Source organism: Theropithecus gelada, chromosome 11, assembly GCF_003255815.1.
Source record: "Theropithecus gelada isolate Dixy chromosome 11, Tgel_1.0, whole genome shotgun sequence".
Taxonomy (NCBI): Eukaryota; Metazoa; Chordata; class Mammalia; order Primates; family Cercopithecidae; genus Theropithecus; species Theropithecus gelada.
Genome location: NC_037679.1, coordinates 79,308,334 through 79,320,549, shown reverse-complemented (window position 1 = coordinate 79,320,549; position 12,216 = coordinate 79,308,334). Strand labels below are relative to the sequence as shown.

Here is a 12,216-nt window from a genome sequence, read left to right as displayed (position 1 = left end):
CTGCCTCGTCCTTCCCAAGTGCTGGGAATATAGGCGTGAGCCACCGCGCCCGGCCAGATTTTAAAGATCCCTCTGTTTTGGTAGGAGGAAAAACAAACTAGAGAAAACAAGAGACCATTCGGTTTCTAAGCATGTGCAATTACGTCTCAGCTTCATCTCATGCCTTTCAGTTTGCCGAGCTCGCCAGGTGGCAGAGGGAACTGGGGACTCCGAATTCGCAGCTCCAGCTCCAGCCCCGCAGGTGGCAGCAGCTCAGAGCAAGCTCCTCCAACGCGAGGCAGCGCCTTCCTTCACTACTCTACTTAAAGGCGGCTTTCCGTTGGTTCGAGTGGCAGCGACATTATCCAATGGTTGCCTGTGTTCGTTCAGCTTTGTCGGACGGGCGATGGCTCCAGCCAATAGACAGGAGCGCTATCCGCGGTTTCTGATTGGCTATTTTGTTCGTATATAAAACGCACGCGCGGGCGCGAGGCCCTTCTCTCGCCAGGCGTCCTCGTGGAAGGTTGGTGCGCTGGCCAGATCGGCGTCTGGGGCGTCAGCGGGAAGCATGGAGGGGTCTTTGGGGGCTTTTGGGAACATGGAGTCCTATCCTGTTCCGCCTGGGGCCTCGGTGGCGGCTTGCACGCCCCGAGATGGTGGCGGCTGCCCTAGGGAGAGCCGGCGGGCGCTTGCGCGTGTTTTGCTCCTCGTAGGCCCAGGACCGGGGAATGGGTGTCGGGGTGACCAGGCCTGAGCTCCCTCTCTCTCCTCAGTGACATCGTCTTTAAACCCTGCGTGGCAATCCCTGACGCACCGCCGTGATGCCCAGGGAAGACAGGGCGACCTGGAAGTCCAACTACTTCCTTAAGATCATCGTAAGTGCAGGGTGGGTCGCCTCTGCCCTTCATGTTGCCCCAGCGCAAATAGGGACAGTCACCTGCTATGTGCTGAGGGTCTATTCAGTACCGGCTACTGAATTAGGCCATTTTCGGGAAAATCCTGTTTAGTTAACAATTTCCTGAGATAGGTCCCTTCTGTTGCAGATAAACAGGCTCAGGCAAGTTAAGTGGCTCCTAAGATGACAGCATTCATATCCAGGTCTGTCTGGCTTCCAAAAGAGCGCACGTTATACCTTTTTTGTTTTTTTTTTAACGGAGTCTCGATGTGTTGTCCAGGCTGGAGTGCAGTGGCTTGATCTTGGCTCACTGTAATCTCCGCCTCCCAGGTTCAAGCGATTCTCCTGCTTCAGCCTCCCAAGTAGCTGGGATGACAGGGGCGCGCCACCACACCCAGCTAATTTTTGTATTTTCAGTAGAGACGGGGATTCACCACGTTGGCCAGGATGGTCTCCATCTCTTGATCTCATGGTCTGCCCGCCTCGGCCTCCCTAAGTGCTAGGATTATAGGTGTGAGCCACTGCGCCCAGCCGCACATTCTACTTTTACTGTATCTTTGAGAAGGTCTGAGGCCAGTAGTGACTCATTGTAAGGAAGCAAGTTGTTGCATATTTAGGACCTGTCAGTCAAGAAACTTAAGTGTCCAGTGACTTGGATGGCCTTTGAGGTGGGTCTTCCTTGCCCAGAAACGCTGACTGTACTGCGCTTAAGCAATTAGGCAGCATTGTAGAGCATAGCTTGTATTACATTTTCCCACACTTAAAAGGTTTTCAGACACAAAACTCGAAAGAATTGTACAACAATCCGGATATACACGTCTAGATTCTTTTTACAAGTAATAACGTTGCTCTGTTTGCTTAACGTTGTGCTTTGAATGCTGTGAGTCTAGCCCTCTTGACCAGCTTATTTGGAACATTCCTTTTTTTATCCTGATAACCATTTTAGTGAATCGGAAACCTCCCTCGTAATTGGGAAAAATAAAAAAAAAACTAAGTAAAAAAGGAAAGGCCGGGCGCGGTGGCTCAAGCCTGTAATCCCAGCACTTTGGGAGGCCGAGACGGGCGGATCACGAGGTCAGGAGATCGAGACCATCCTGGCTAACACAGTGAAACTCTGTCTTTACTAAAAAAGACGAAAAAACTAGCCGGGCGAGGTGGCCGGCGCCTGTAGTCCCAGCTACTCGGGAGGCTGAGGCAGGAGAATGGCATAAACCCGGGAGGCGGAGCTTGCAGTGAGCTGAGATCCGGCCACTGCACTCCAGCCTGGGCGACAGAGCGAGACTCCATCTCCAAAAAAAAAAAAAAAAATTAAAGGAAAAACTCCTTGATCGAATGTAGAAACCTGATTTTCAGCATTCATATCCAGCAAACCAGTCATCCAGTTTGGCAGTGTTACAGCGTAGCTCCCACTCTCCCTCTGACTTCAAAAGCTTAGAAGAAAGGGAGTGAGAAGGAAACAAATTGTGGGGTTCAGTTTCTCCTGGCATTTTTTTCCCTCTTTCTTCCTGTTAAACTTGGCTCCTCTGACTTGTTTTTTGTAGCAACTATTGGATGATTATCCGAAATGTTTCATCGTGGGAGCAGACAATGTGGGCTCCAAGCAGATGCAGCAGATCCGCATGTCCCTTCGAGGGAAGGCTGTGGTGCTGATGGGCAAGAACACCATGATGCGCAAGGCCATCCGAGGGCACCTGGAAAACAACCCAGCTCTGGAGAAGTCAGTTCCACTGGCAGTTTTGTCCTCCCTCCCCAGTGCCCGTCTCCCTCTTCCTGGAGAATGGTGCTGAAAGGTGATTTTCTCCTGTAAACTTCTCTTTGCAGACTGCTGCCTCATATCCGGGGGAATGTGGGCTTTGTGTTCACCAAGGAGGACCTCACTGAGATCAGGGACATGTTGCTGGCCAATAAGGTAAGGGGACAATTGAGTTGGCTAAAGAGATTTTGTAAGGCCGGGCGCGGTGGCTCACGCCTGTAATCCCAGCACTTTGGGAGGCCGAGGCGGGCGGATCACGAGGTCAGGAGATCGAGACCATCCTGGCTAACACGGTGAAACCCCGTCTCTACTAAAAATGCAAAAAAAATTAGCCGGGCGAGGCGGCGGGCGCCTGTAGTCCCAGCTACTCGGGAGGCTGAGGCAGGAGAATGGCGTGAACCCGGGAGGCGGAGCTTGCAGTGAGCCGAGATTGCGCCACTGCACTCCAGCCTGGGCGACTAAGCGAGACTCTGTCTCAAAAAAAAAAAAAAGAGATTTTGTAGTTGCTTCTTAAAGCAAAATGGACCATTCTCAGGTTGTATGAGTGGAGAGGCTTTTCTCACTGTTTGTTGTCTTTGTCAGGTGCCAGCTGCTGCCCGTGCTGGTGCCATTGCTCCATGTGAAGTCACTGTGCCAGCCCAGAACACTGGACTCGGGCCCGAGAAGACCTCCTTTTTCCAGGCTTTAGGTATCACCACTAAAATCTCCAGGGGCACCATTGAAATCCTGGTGAGTGGACCTGGTTTGCCTGTGCTAACCAGGCAAATGGGGGGCTGCTTTTAGTGGCCATGGGTCTGTTGGTTGTCCAGTTGTTTACTGCCCCACTGTTACCTTGTTCAGAGTGATGTGCAGCTGATCAAGACTGGAGACAAAGTGGGAGCCAGCGAAGCCACGCTGCTGAACATGCTCAACATCTCCCCCTTCTCCTTTGGGCTGGTCATCCAGCAGGTGTTTGACAATGGCAGCATCTACAATCCTGAAGTGCTTGACATCACAGAGGAAACTCTGCATTCTCGCTTCCTGGAGGTACATGCTCTCAGCCTTGCCCCCTCTTACACTGATGGTTGAGAGCATGACAAGGGTCAGACTGAGTCCCTGTAACCAAGGACTGTGTTTTCATCTGTCTACCTGCCTCATCTGTACAATGTCAATAACAACATAAGATTGTTGAAGGATTTAATGAATTAATGGATGTAAAGTCTTAGAACAGTGCTGGGCTGTTATTCTAGGGCCAGGAATAAGACTGTCAAATTTTGCCATCAAAATGCCCTTTAAGAGGCGGAGGTTGTGGTGAGCCGACATGGTGCCACTGCACTCCAGCCTGAGTGACAGAGTGAGACTCTGTCTAAAAAAAAAATGCCCTTTAAATAATGAATAATAGTGATAGAAAATTTTTTTCTTGGATAAACCATAAATTGAAATTAATGTATATAATTAGATATTATTAGCTACTCTGAGGTAGCTTCATTTACTTGTTGAAAGTTTGACTAGTGAATGAAATTCACATCTGGAAATAGTTGAACATTTTCGTTCATGGAACTCAATGGCGATGTTAGTCATTTATGCTTTTCACTATGGTAGTGGCTTTGGAAGTAAATGCCATCAATAATGGTATACAGAACACCTGGGTTTGGAGTAAGGGCAAAATTCATTTGATGGGTCTGAATTGGTATGAGATGACGTGGCCTCTCGAGACTGAGCTGCCAACCTGGCAATTATTGTCTGCCAAGGGTTCTCTTTATTAAGCTTTACTTGGACTTCCTTTCCTGTAGGGAATCTCACGTAAAATGAAATCTTCCCTCCCCCAGGGTGTCCGCAATGTTGCCAGTGTCTGTCTGCAGATTGGCTACCCAACTGTTGCATCAGTACCCCATTCTATCATCAACGGGTACAAACGAGTCCTGGCCTTGTCTGTGGAGACGGATTACACCTTCCCACTTGCTGAAAAGGTAAAAGGATCCCACCAGGACCACAGTGGGCCTGACTGTGACAAATTAGGGTGACATATGGTGGCCTAAAGTGCCTTTACAGTTGTATTTTATATAGCAGATAATTTTGTGAGGATATTTGAGAAGTTGGGGGGCAGGGAAGGCGTTTCTCACTTGAGAAATGACAAGAGACCCAAAGGGGGTTAATGGGCAAGAGCTGGGCCTTAGGATTCCCCCCTCACTAGGCCATACCCAAGCTGTCCTGCTTGGGCCACTTGTGACAGGCAAGGCTTCACACTAACTGTGATATTGTTGCTCCTTAAACTCTACCATGGCAGGAGGGTGGGTAGTAGCGGAGTGTGGATGGCCATTTTGACCACTTCTCCCTCCCTTCAGGTCAAGGCCTTCTTGGCTGATCCATCTGCCTTTGTGGCTGCTGCCCCTGTGGCTGCTGCCACCACAGCTGCTCCTGCTGCTGCTGCAGCCCCAGCTAAGGTTGAAGCCAAGGAAGAGTCGGAGGAGTCGGACGAGGATATGGGATTTGGTCTCTTTGACTAATCACCAAAAAGCAACCAACTTAGCCAGCTTTATTTGCAAAACAAGGAAATAAAGGCTTACTTCTTTAAAAAGTCTCTGGACTCTTAATTTTGTATTTTTTTTTTTCCTTTTTGATACAGGGTCTGGCTGTTGCCCAGGCTGGAGTGTGGTGGTGTAACTACAACTCACTGCACCCTCGAACTCTTGGGGTCAAGGGGATCCTCCTATCTCAGCCTTCCAAGTAGCTGGGACTACAGGCACACACCATGACGCTCAGCTACTAATTTTGTAGAGATGTTGCACAAGCTGGTCTCATTCCTGGCTTCAAGGAATCCTCCCGCCTCAGCCTCCCAAAGTGCTAGGATTATAGGCTTGAGCCACCGTGCGCCTGGCCCTTAATTTTGAGGCTTTATAGTGCCATATGCTAGAAACCAAAGCCATGGTGAAACCATAGAGCTTTGTATTTAGGTGTTGATGTTTGGGTAACCTCTTTGTATCTAAATGAAGCTACCGGTCAAACATCCTGTATGGTTTTCTAGACACAGTTGTAACTGTATTACACTAGAATTGCTATTTCCATGGTCACTGCAGTAGAGTAGGTTTAGTGCCAGCTGAGATAGGCACCTGGTGGATGCTAGGGCCAGTCCCATAGAGCAGTTTTTCAAACTGGATGGTGCTCCAACTCATTAGTAGGTGGTGAACAGTTTATTTTTGAGACAGTCTCACCCTGTTGCCCAGACTGGGGTGCAGTGGCTTGGTCTTCACTCAATGCAACCTCCGCCTCCTGGGTTCAAGCGATTCTCCTGCTTCAGCCTCCCAAGACGCTGGAATTACCACAGGCAGCTGCCACCATACCTGGCAAATAGCTCACTGCAAGCTCTGCCTCCCGGGTTCACGCCATTCTCCTGCCTCAGCCTCCGGAGTAGCTGGGACTACAGGCGCTGCCACCATGCCCAGCTATTTTTGTTTTTTTTTTTTTTTTTTTTTTGAGACGGAGTCTCGCTCTGTCGCCCAGGCTGGAGTGCAGTGGCCGGATCTCAGCTCACTGCAAGCTCCGCCTCCCGGGTTCACGCCATTCTCCGGCCTCAGCCTCCCGAGTAGCTGGGACTACAGGCGCCCGCCACCTCGCCCGGCTAGTTTTTTGTATTTCTTAATAGAGACGGGGTTTCACCCTGTTAGCCAGGATGGTCTCGATCTCCTGACCTCGTGATCCGCCCGTCTCGGCCTCCCAAAGTGCTGGGATTACAGGCTTGAGCCACCGCGCCCGGCCCGGCAAATTTTTTTTTTTTTGGTTTTTTTTCTTGAGACAGTCTCACTCTGTCACCCAGGCTGGAGCACAATGGCGGTCTCAGCTCACTGCAACCTCTGCCTCCTAGGTTCAAGCTGTTCTCCCACCTCAGCCTCCCAAGTAGCTGGGACTACAGGCATGTGCCATCACACCTGGCTAATTTTTGTATTTTTAGTAGAGACAGGGTTTCACTATGTTGGCCAGGCTGGTCTTGAACTCCTGATCTTGTGATCCGCCTGCCTCGGCCTCCCAAAGTGCTGGGATTACAAGCGTGAGCCGCTGCACCTGGCTTTTTTTTTTTTTTTTTTGGTATTTTTAGTAGAGACAGTAGAGAGTCCTGTTGACAAGGCTGGTCAGGAAATCCTGACATCAGGTTGATCCACCCATTTCAGCCTACCAAAGTGCTGGGATTACAGGCGTGTGCCACCATGCTTGGCCCCAGTATTTAAAGAGAAAGCATCTGCTAAGAACAGGTGCTTTGTTGTGATTCCTGTATTTCACTTACAGATCTGTCTGCCGGAACATGGTATGTTCATTCTAACTAGGTCTGTGTCAAAGGTTTGAAAGTCACTGCTAACAGGGCCGACAACTAAGCTGTGAGGACCCTATTCTCTAAATTGCAGCCACATCTGCAAGTAGCCTCCTGCCTCAAAACTCCCAGCCTGGGGCATCCAGCATTTCCCCAGGGCAGGGGCCTCCTTCAGTTCTGAACCTTCCCTGATCTCCGTATCTACCCATGTTTGCTAACCCTGTACAAGTCATCCGTCAACTGAACTACAAACTGAGGACAAAAGACTAGTTCGCTGACTCTTTTATCTAGTTTTTAGTTCCTGCTATCTAGGAAGCAACACTTGTTTTTCTAAAGAACGTAGTCATCACTCAGGAAAGGCCCATGTAAGGCTGGCCCTGCGGGCTGGAAGTGGGTCAGGGGCTGCAAGGCGGGCTCATAGTGTTACACCGCGGGCTCACCACGTTAAAAGCGCTAGTCTCCCACGAGGCGCCTGGGGCTGAAGAGAGGGCCCTGGGGAGGAGGCCTTGTGGCTCCGGCGCGGGCCAACTTCAAGCCCGTGACCCGGCTGCCCAGGCTGCAGCGGCCGCCGTCCCGCCCGGTGGCGCCAAGCCCGGGGCCCTGCCCCAGCTGTCTACCGGCCTCGCCCTGCCGCGTGGGCCTCGCTGTGACCCGGAAGCGCTCCGGAAGCGGTTCCGGAGTCAGCCCCGGCAGGATGGCGGCGGACACGCAGGTGAGGCGGGCGGCTGCGGGGCCAACGGGGCCAGGGACTGGGTGCGGACGGTGGCCGTCGGGTGGGGCCGCTCTCGCTCCTCGGCTTAGGGGCGCTGGGGGTGGTGGCCGTGGAGGGCGTAGTCTCGGGGCCGTCTCAGGCCGGACTCTCACGGCTGCGGGCTTGGCCCGGCCGGGGCGGCGCAGGCAGACCGCGAGCTCGAGGAGTCCGGGGCTCCCCTCTCGACTTCGGCAGCTGGAGCTCGGCGGGGCCTTTGCCCGACCCCGGAGTTGCAAAAGTTCACTTTACCGAGCCTCTGCTTCATCTCTCCAAACCCCTCCGCTGTGAGCCCCGGGCCAACGCCAAGTCTTCGTTAAACTTTGTATTCAGATGTTCTTTGAGTGTAGACTTTGGATTCATACAGATCTGGGCTTGAGTTCCTGCTCGTCGATTTCTGTGACATGCAAAACAAGTGACTGAACCCCGCCAAGTCTGCCTTTGCATCTATAAAATGAGGTTAAAACAATACTTACCTTAAAAGGTTGTTGTGAAGGTTCAGTGAGATAAAATAGGGATTGATATATGTTGGTTGTTATCAGATACAGGGTTAGTGAAAAGAACTGTGTCCTGCCCAGGAAGAGTCTTGTCACCCTTGAGTGTTACCTGTGGGTACCTTGTACTTCAGGAAGGACTTGGGAAAACCTTTTCCTCCACCCAGTTGTGGTTATGTTTTAAGGTGAAAAGACATTGTTATGGGGCAGGGGAAAAACAGGTGTGTAAAGGACAGCTGGGCTGATTTGGGGTCTCCAGGGTGATGGGATTGATTTTTATGAGTAGGCCCAGAAAATGACCACTTAACTTGAACATTCAAAAAGACATTTATTGAGACTCTGGTATGCAGGTGGCTGATGTTCAGATTATGTTGTGCTGAATCCTAGAAAGAAAAGCTTAGTACGAGCGGGTTAGGGGAATACATGCTGAATATTTAACACTGATACTCACTTGAGGAAGAATCTTCTCTAGAGCTGCAATGTCCAGTATGGCAGCCACATGGCTACTTAAGTTTGTTAAAATTAAATGAAATAAAAAAAAATTCAGTTTTTGGCTGGGCGTGGTGGCTCACCCTGTAATCCCAGCACTTTTGGAGGCCGAGGTGGATGGATCACCCTTGAGGTCAGGAGTTTTTGACCAGCCTGACCTATATGGCAAAACCCTGTCTCTACTAAAAATGCAAAAATTAGCCGGGTGTGGTGGTGCATGTCTGTAATTCCAGCTACTGAGGAGGCTGAGGCAAGAGAATCGCTTGAACCGAGAGGCAGAGGTTGCAGTAAGCCAAGATTGCGCCACTGCGCTCCAGCCTGAGCAACAAGAGCGGGGATTCTGTCTCAAAAAAAAAAAAAAAAATTAGTTCTTCACTTGTACCAGCCACATTTCAGTGCACAGTTAGCTGCATGTAGCCAGTAGCTACTGCATTGGGTGATGCATGATAATATTTCTGTGTTTTATAATTTTTGTATTTTTAGTAGAGGGGGTTTCTCCATGTTGGCCAGGCTGGTCTCGATCTCCTGACCTCAGGTGATCCTCCCGCCTTGACCTCCCGAAGTGCTGGGATTACAGACGAGTCACCATGCCCGGCCTGAGATTATTTTATTTTGTTTTTTGAGATGGAATTCCTCTCTAGGCTGGAGTGCAATGGCACAATCTCAACTCACTGCAACCTCTGCCTCCCAGGTTCAAGCAATTCTCCTGCCTCAGCTTCCCGAGTAGCTGGGATTACAGGCATGCGCCACCACGCCTGGCTAATTTTTGTAGTTTTTGTAGAGACAGGTTTCACCATGTTGGGCGGGCTGGTCTCAAAGTTCTGACCTCAAGCAGTCCGCCTGCCTCGGCCTCCCAAAGTGCTGGGATTACAGGCATGAGCCACCGTGCCTGGCATTGTCTTCAGTATTCTAAAGGAAAAGGATTTCAACCTAGAATTCTGTATTTGGCCAGAACATTTTCATACTTGCAAGGAGTTTACAAAATGGAGGATGTGCTTCACCTAAACACAAGAAAGTACATGTTCAGGGTGATAAACTGTGCCCCAGCTGTAGAGGACCACATGCCTAGTTGGGGCAGGTCAGAAAACTGGGAGAGATTTCCTTAGGAAGGTGGAATTTGATGGAATACCTGATCTTACTAAATGTACTGAGATTTAGACAAATGTCAAAAAGCTTGGGGTTTAATTATTTATAAGAACAGATTTAAAAAAAAAAAAAAAAGTCAAACTGAAGCATGGTGGGAAAGGGTAATTATTAACACCAGGGACATAAAAAAGCTGGGAAGAATAAGAGTTTATTAAATGGATGTTGAATGCCCTTTACATATAATGTAATCACTGACTACTTACCTAGCCTATATTATGAAACTGGGGATTTCCACTGGGGAAATGGGGAGAGTGTGCGATGGGGTCAGAGCAGGAAAGGGAGCTGTGGTGGAAAGGTAGCAAAACTGAAAAATCAAGAAGCACACGCAAGTTACCTCCATAGTTAGAGATACTTAGATATATGGAGGTAACTACCCAAATACCCACTAGATCAACCTAAGGGTTGTCCATGGAGAGTGAGGGCAAGGGACTGGTTTTTATGGCAGACCTCTCAGAACTTTTTGGTTTTGACTTATGTGCATCTATGACAAAATACTTTTTTTTTTTTTTTGAGACAGAGTCTTGCTCTGTCACCCAGGCTGGGGTGCAGTGGTGCGATCTTGGCTCACTGCAACCTCCGCCTCCCGTGTTCACGCCATTCTCCTGCCTCAGCCTCTTGAGTAGCTGGGACTACAGGTGCCCGCCACCACGCCCGGCTAATTTTTTGTTTTTTTAGTAGAGACGGGGTTTCACTGTGTTAGCCAGGATGGTCTCAATCTCTTGACCTCGTGATCTGCCCGCCTCGGCCTCCCAAAGTGCTGGGATTACAAGCGTGAGCCACCACACCCAGCCAAAAACAAAAGACATTTTAAAGTTAAAACAATACATCATTTACATAGAAGACAGTTTTGGACGTTGCCAATAGAATTATGGCAGGGATTTAAGCATGAAAAACTCAGCATTGTTTCATTTCTGCGTGTACACTTGCCTCTTATGCTACTGGTAAGGCCTGCCTGTGAAATACCCTCAAAAGAAAAAGATGATGACCCCACTTTGTTAAGTTACATGAGCCTTATCATGCCCTGCTCTACGGCTTGTGAACCCACAGCCTGCCCACTTGGTAGCTTGTAGAATATTGCTCAGGAGCAGATTTTCAGGGATGTTTGCAAACTGCCCCCAGTCACTGGGTCTTATGCTTATGTCCCTACGCTGGGGACTGCATCTGTGGTAACTCGATGACTGTCGAAAGCTAAAGATTTGTTAGCTTCAGTTTATAGACCTGTTTGGTTTCAAGGTTAGTTTCAAAAACGCAGGTGCTATGGCTCTCAACTCCACTCTGAGCAGTGACTTCCTCTGTAAAGTGGGGATGCTGATGCCTCCCTTGCAGGCTTATTGGTAGTAGTAGCCAACTTTATGCTTGGGATGAGAGTAGACGCCCCTTATACACAATCTCATTTAATCTCCGTAGCAGTCATATGAGGTAACTGCTATTGTCCGCATCTCGTAGATGAAAAAACTAAAGATCAGGGGAGTGACATTATTTGACTAAGTTTCCACAGCTAGTAAAAGGCAGAGCTGGGATCCAATCTCATAACCTTTCACGTTTTAGCCAGTGTGCTTATCCTCTGCCAGCGAGTTGCCAGGATGCTGACATTCCCCTTACGGGGAGGTTAAAGTGAGATAACGTAAAGGGAACATGCTTGGCATGTACTAGGCCCTTGCTAGATTTTGGGTTGTTCTGAAGGGATATTTTCTGTTCAGAGGTCTTTGCTTTTCCTCTTATTGCCCAAGTTTAAGTAAGGTATATTGAGTTGTTGACTAGTTGAATTAAAGCAGTACATCTCAAGTGGGAGTGATTTTGCCTCCCAGGAGACATTTGACAGTGTCACAACTGGGGCGGGTGGGGGAGATGGGCTGCTACTGATGTCGAGTGGGTAGAGACCTGGAATGCTGCTAAAAACACGGCCCCCCACAACAAGAATTACCCGGCCCAAAACGTCTGAGTGGGGAGGTTGAGAAACCCCAGGTTAGAGAGATCCCCGAATTCTACATCCACCCCTCAACACAAACATTGTTTTATAGTCTGACTGGTGAAATTTTCTCTGTCGCTTGGCCTTCACAGGTTTCTGAGACACTAAAGCGTTTTGCAGGGAAGGTGACAACAGCCAGTGTAAAGGAAAGGAGAGAAATCCTCAGTGAACTTGGGAAGTGTGTTGCTGGAAAAGGTATTTATTTGTCATCCATGTACCCTGGACAATATTCTTTTTTTTTTTTTTTTTTTTTTTTTGAGACGGAGTCTCGCTCTGTCACCCAGGCTGGAGTGCAGTGGCCGGATCTCAGCTCACTGCAAGCTCCGCCTCCCGGGTTCACGCCATTCTCCTGCCTCAGCCTCCCGAGTAGCTGGGACTACAGGCGCCCGCCGCCACGCCCGGCTAAGTTTTTTTGTATTTTTAGTAGAGACGGGGTTTCACCATGTTAGCCAGGATGGTCT

At 49.5% G+C, this 12,216-nt stretch overlaps 2 protein-coding genes across 4 annotated transcripts in view; both read left to right on the top strand.

Moving 5' to 3' along the window:
• The first annotated feature begins 373 nt into the window (after window positions 1–373).
• Window positions 374–5,185, top strand: RPLP0 (ribosomal protein lateral stalk subunit P0). Of its 3 annotated transcripts, none has more exons than XM_025400922.1 (8): window positions 374–502; window positions 753–854; window positions 2,416–2,591; window positions 2,696–2,783; window positions 3,210–3,356; window positions 3,468–3,653; window positions 4,436–4,576; window positions 4,952–5,185. In XM_025400922.1, the coding sequence occupies exons 2-8, from the start codon at window positions 801–803 to the stop codon at window positions 5,111–5,113; spliced, it is 954 nt and encodes a 317-aa protein (XP_025256707.1). In that variant the 5' UTR covers window positions 374–502; window positions 753–800; the 3' UTR covers window positions 5,114–5,185. The 3 variants fall into 3 exon arrangements, with proteins under 3 accessions (XP_025256707.1, XP_025256708.1, XP_025256709.1); XM_025400923.1 differs by having other exon boundaries at window positions 693–854; XM_025400924.1 differs by lacking the exon at window positions 3,468–3,653 and having other exon boundaries at window positions 470–502; window positions 4,952–5,184.
• A 2,398-nt stretch (window positions 5,186–7,583) lies between these two features.
• Window positions 7,584–12,216, top strand: part of GCN1 (GCN1, eIF2 alpha kinase activator homolog) — a 71,740-nt gene continuing 67,107 nt past the window's right edge. The window contains exons 1-2 of the mRNA XM_025400917.1: window positions 7,584–7,621; window positions 11,848–11,950. Coding sequence (XP_025256702.1) covers window positions 7,604–7,621; window positions 11,848–11,950 — 121 coding nt within the window. The 5' untranslated portion in view covers window positions 7,584–7,603. The remainder of the gene's footprint in view (window positions 7,622–11,847; window positions 11,951–12,216) is intronic.

What these genes read in the sequence shown, in the direction of transcription:
- RPLP0 (XM_025400922.1), top strand. Translation starts at nt 801, where the DNA reads ATGCCCAGGGAAGACAGGGCGACCTGGAAGTCCAACTACTTCCTTAAG. An exon ending in ACATGTTGCTGGCCAATAAG is followed by an intron (nt 2,784 to 3,209) that starts GTAAGGGGACAA and finishes TGTCTTTGTCAG; the next exon opens with GTGCCAGCTGCTGCCCGTGC. An exon ending in CCTTCCCACTTGCTGAAAAG is followed by an intron (nt 4,577 to 4,951) that starts GTAAAAGGATCC and finishes CCCTCCCTTCAG; the next exon opens with GTCAAGGCCTTCTTGGCTGA.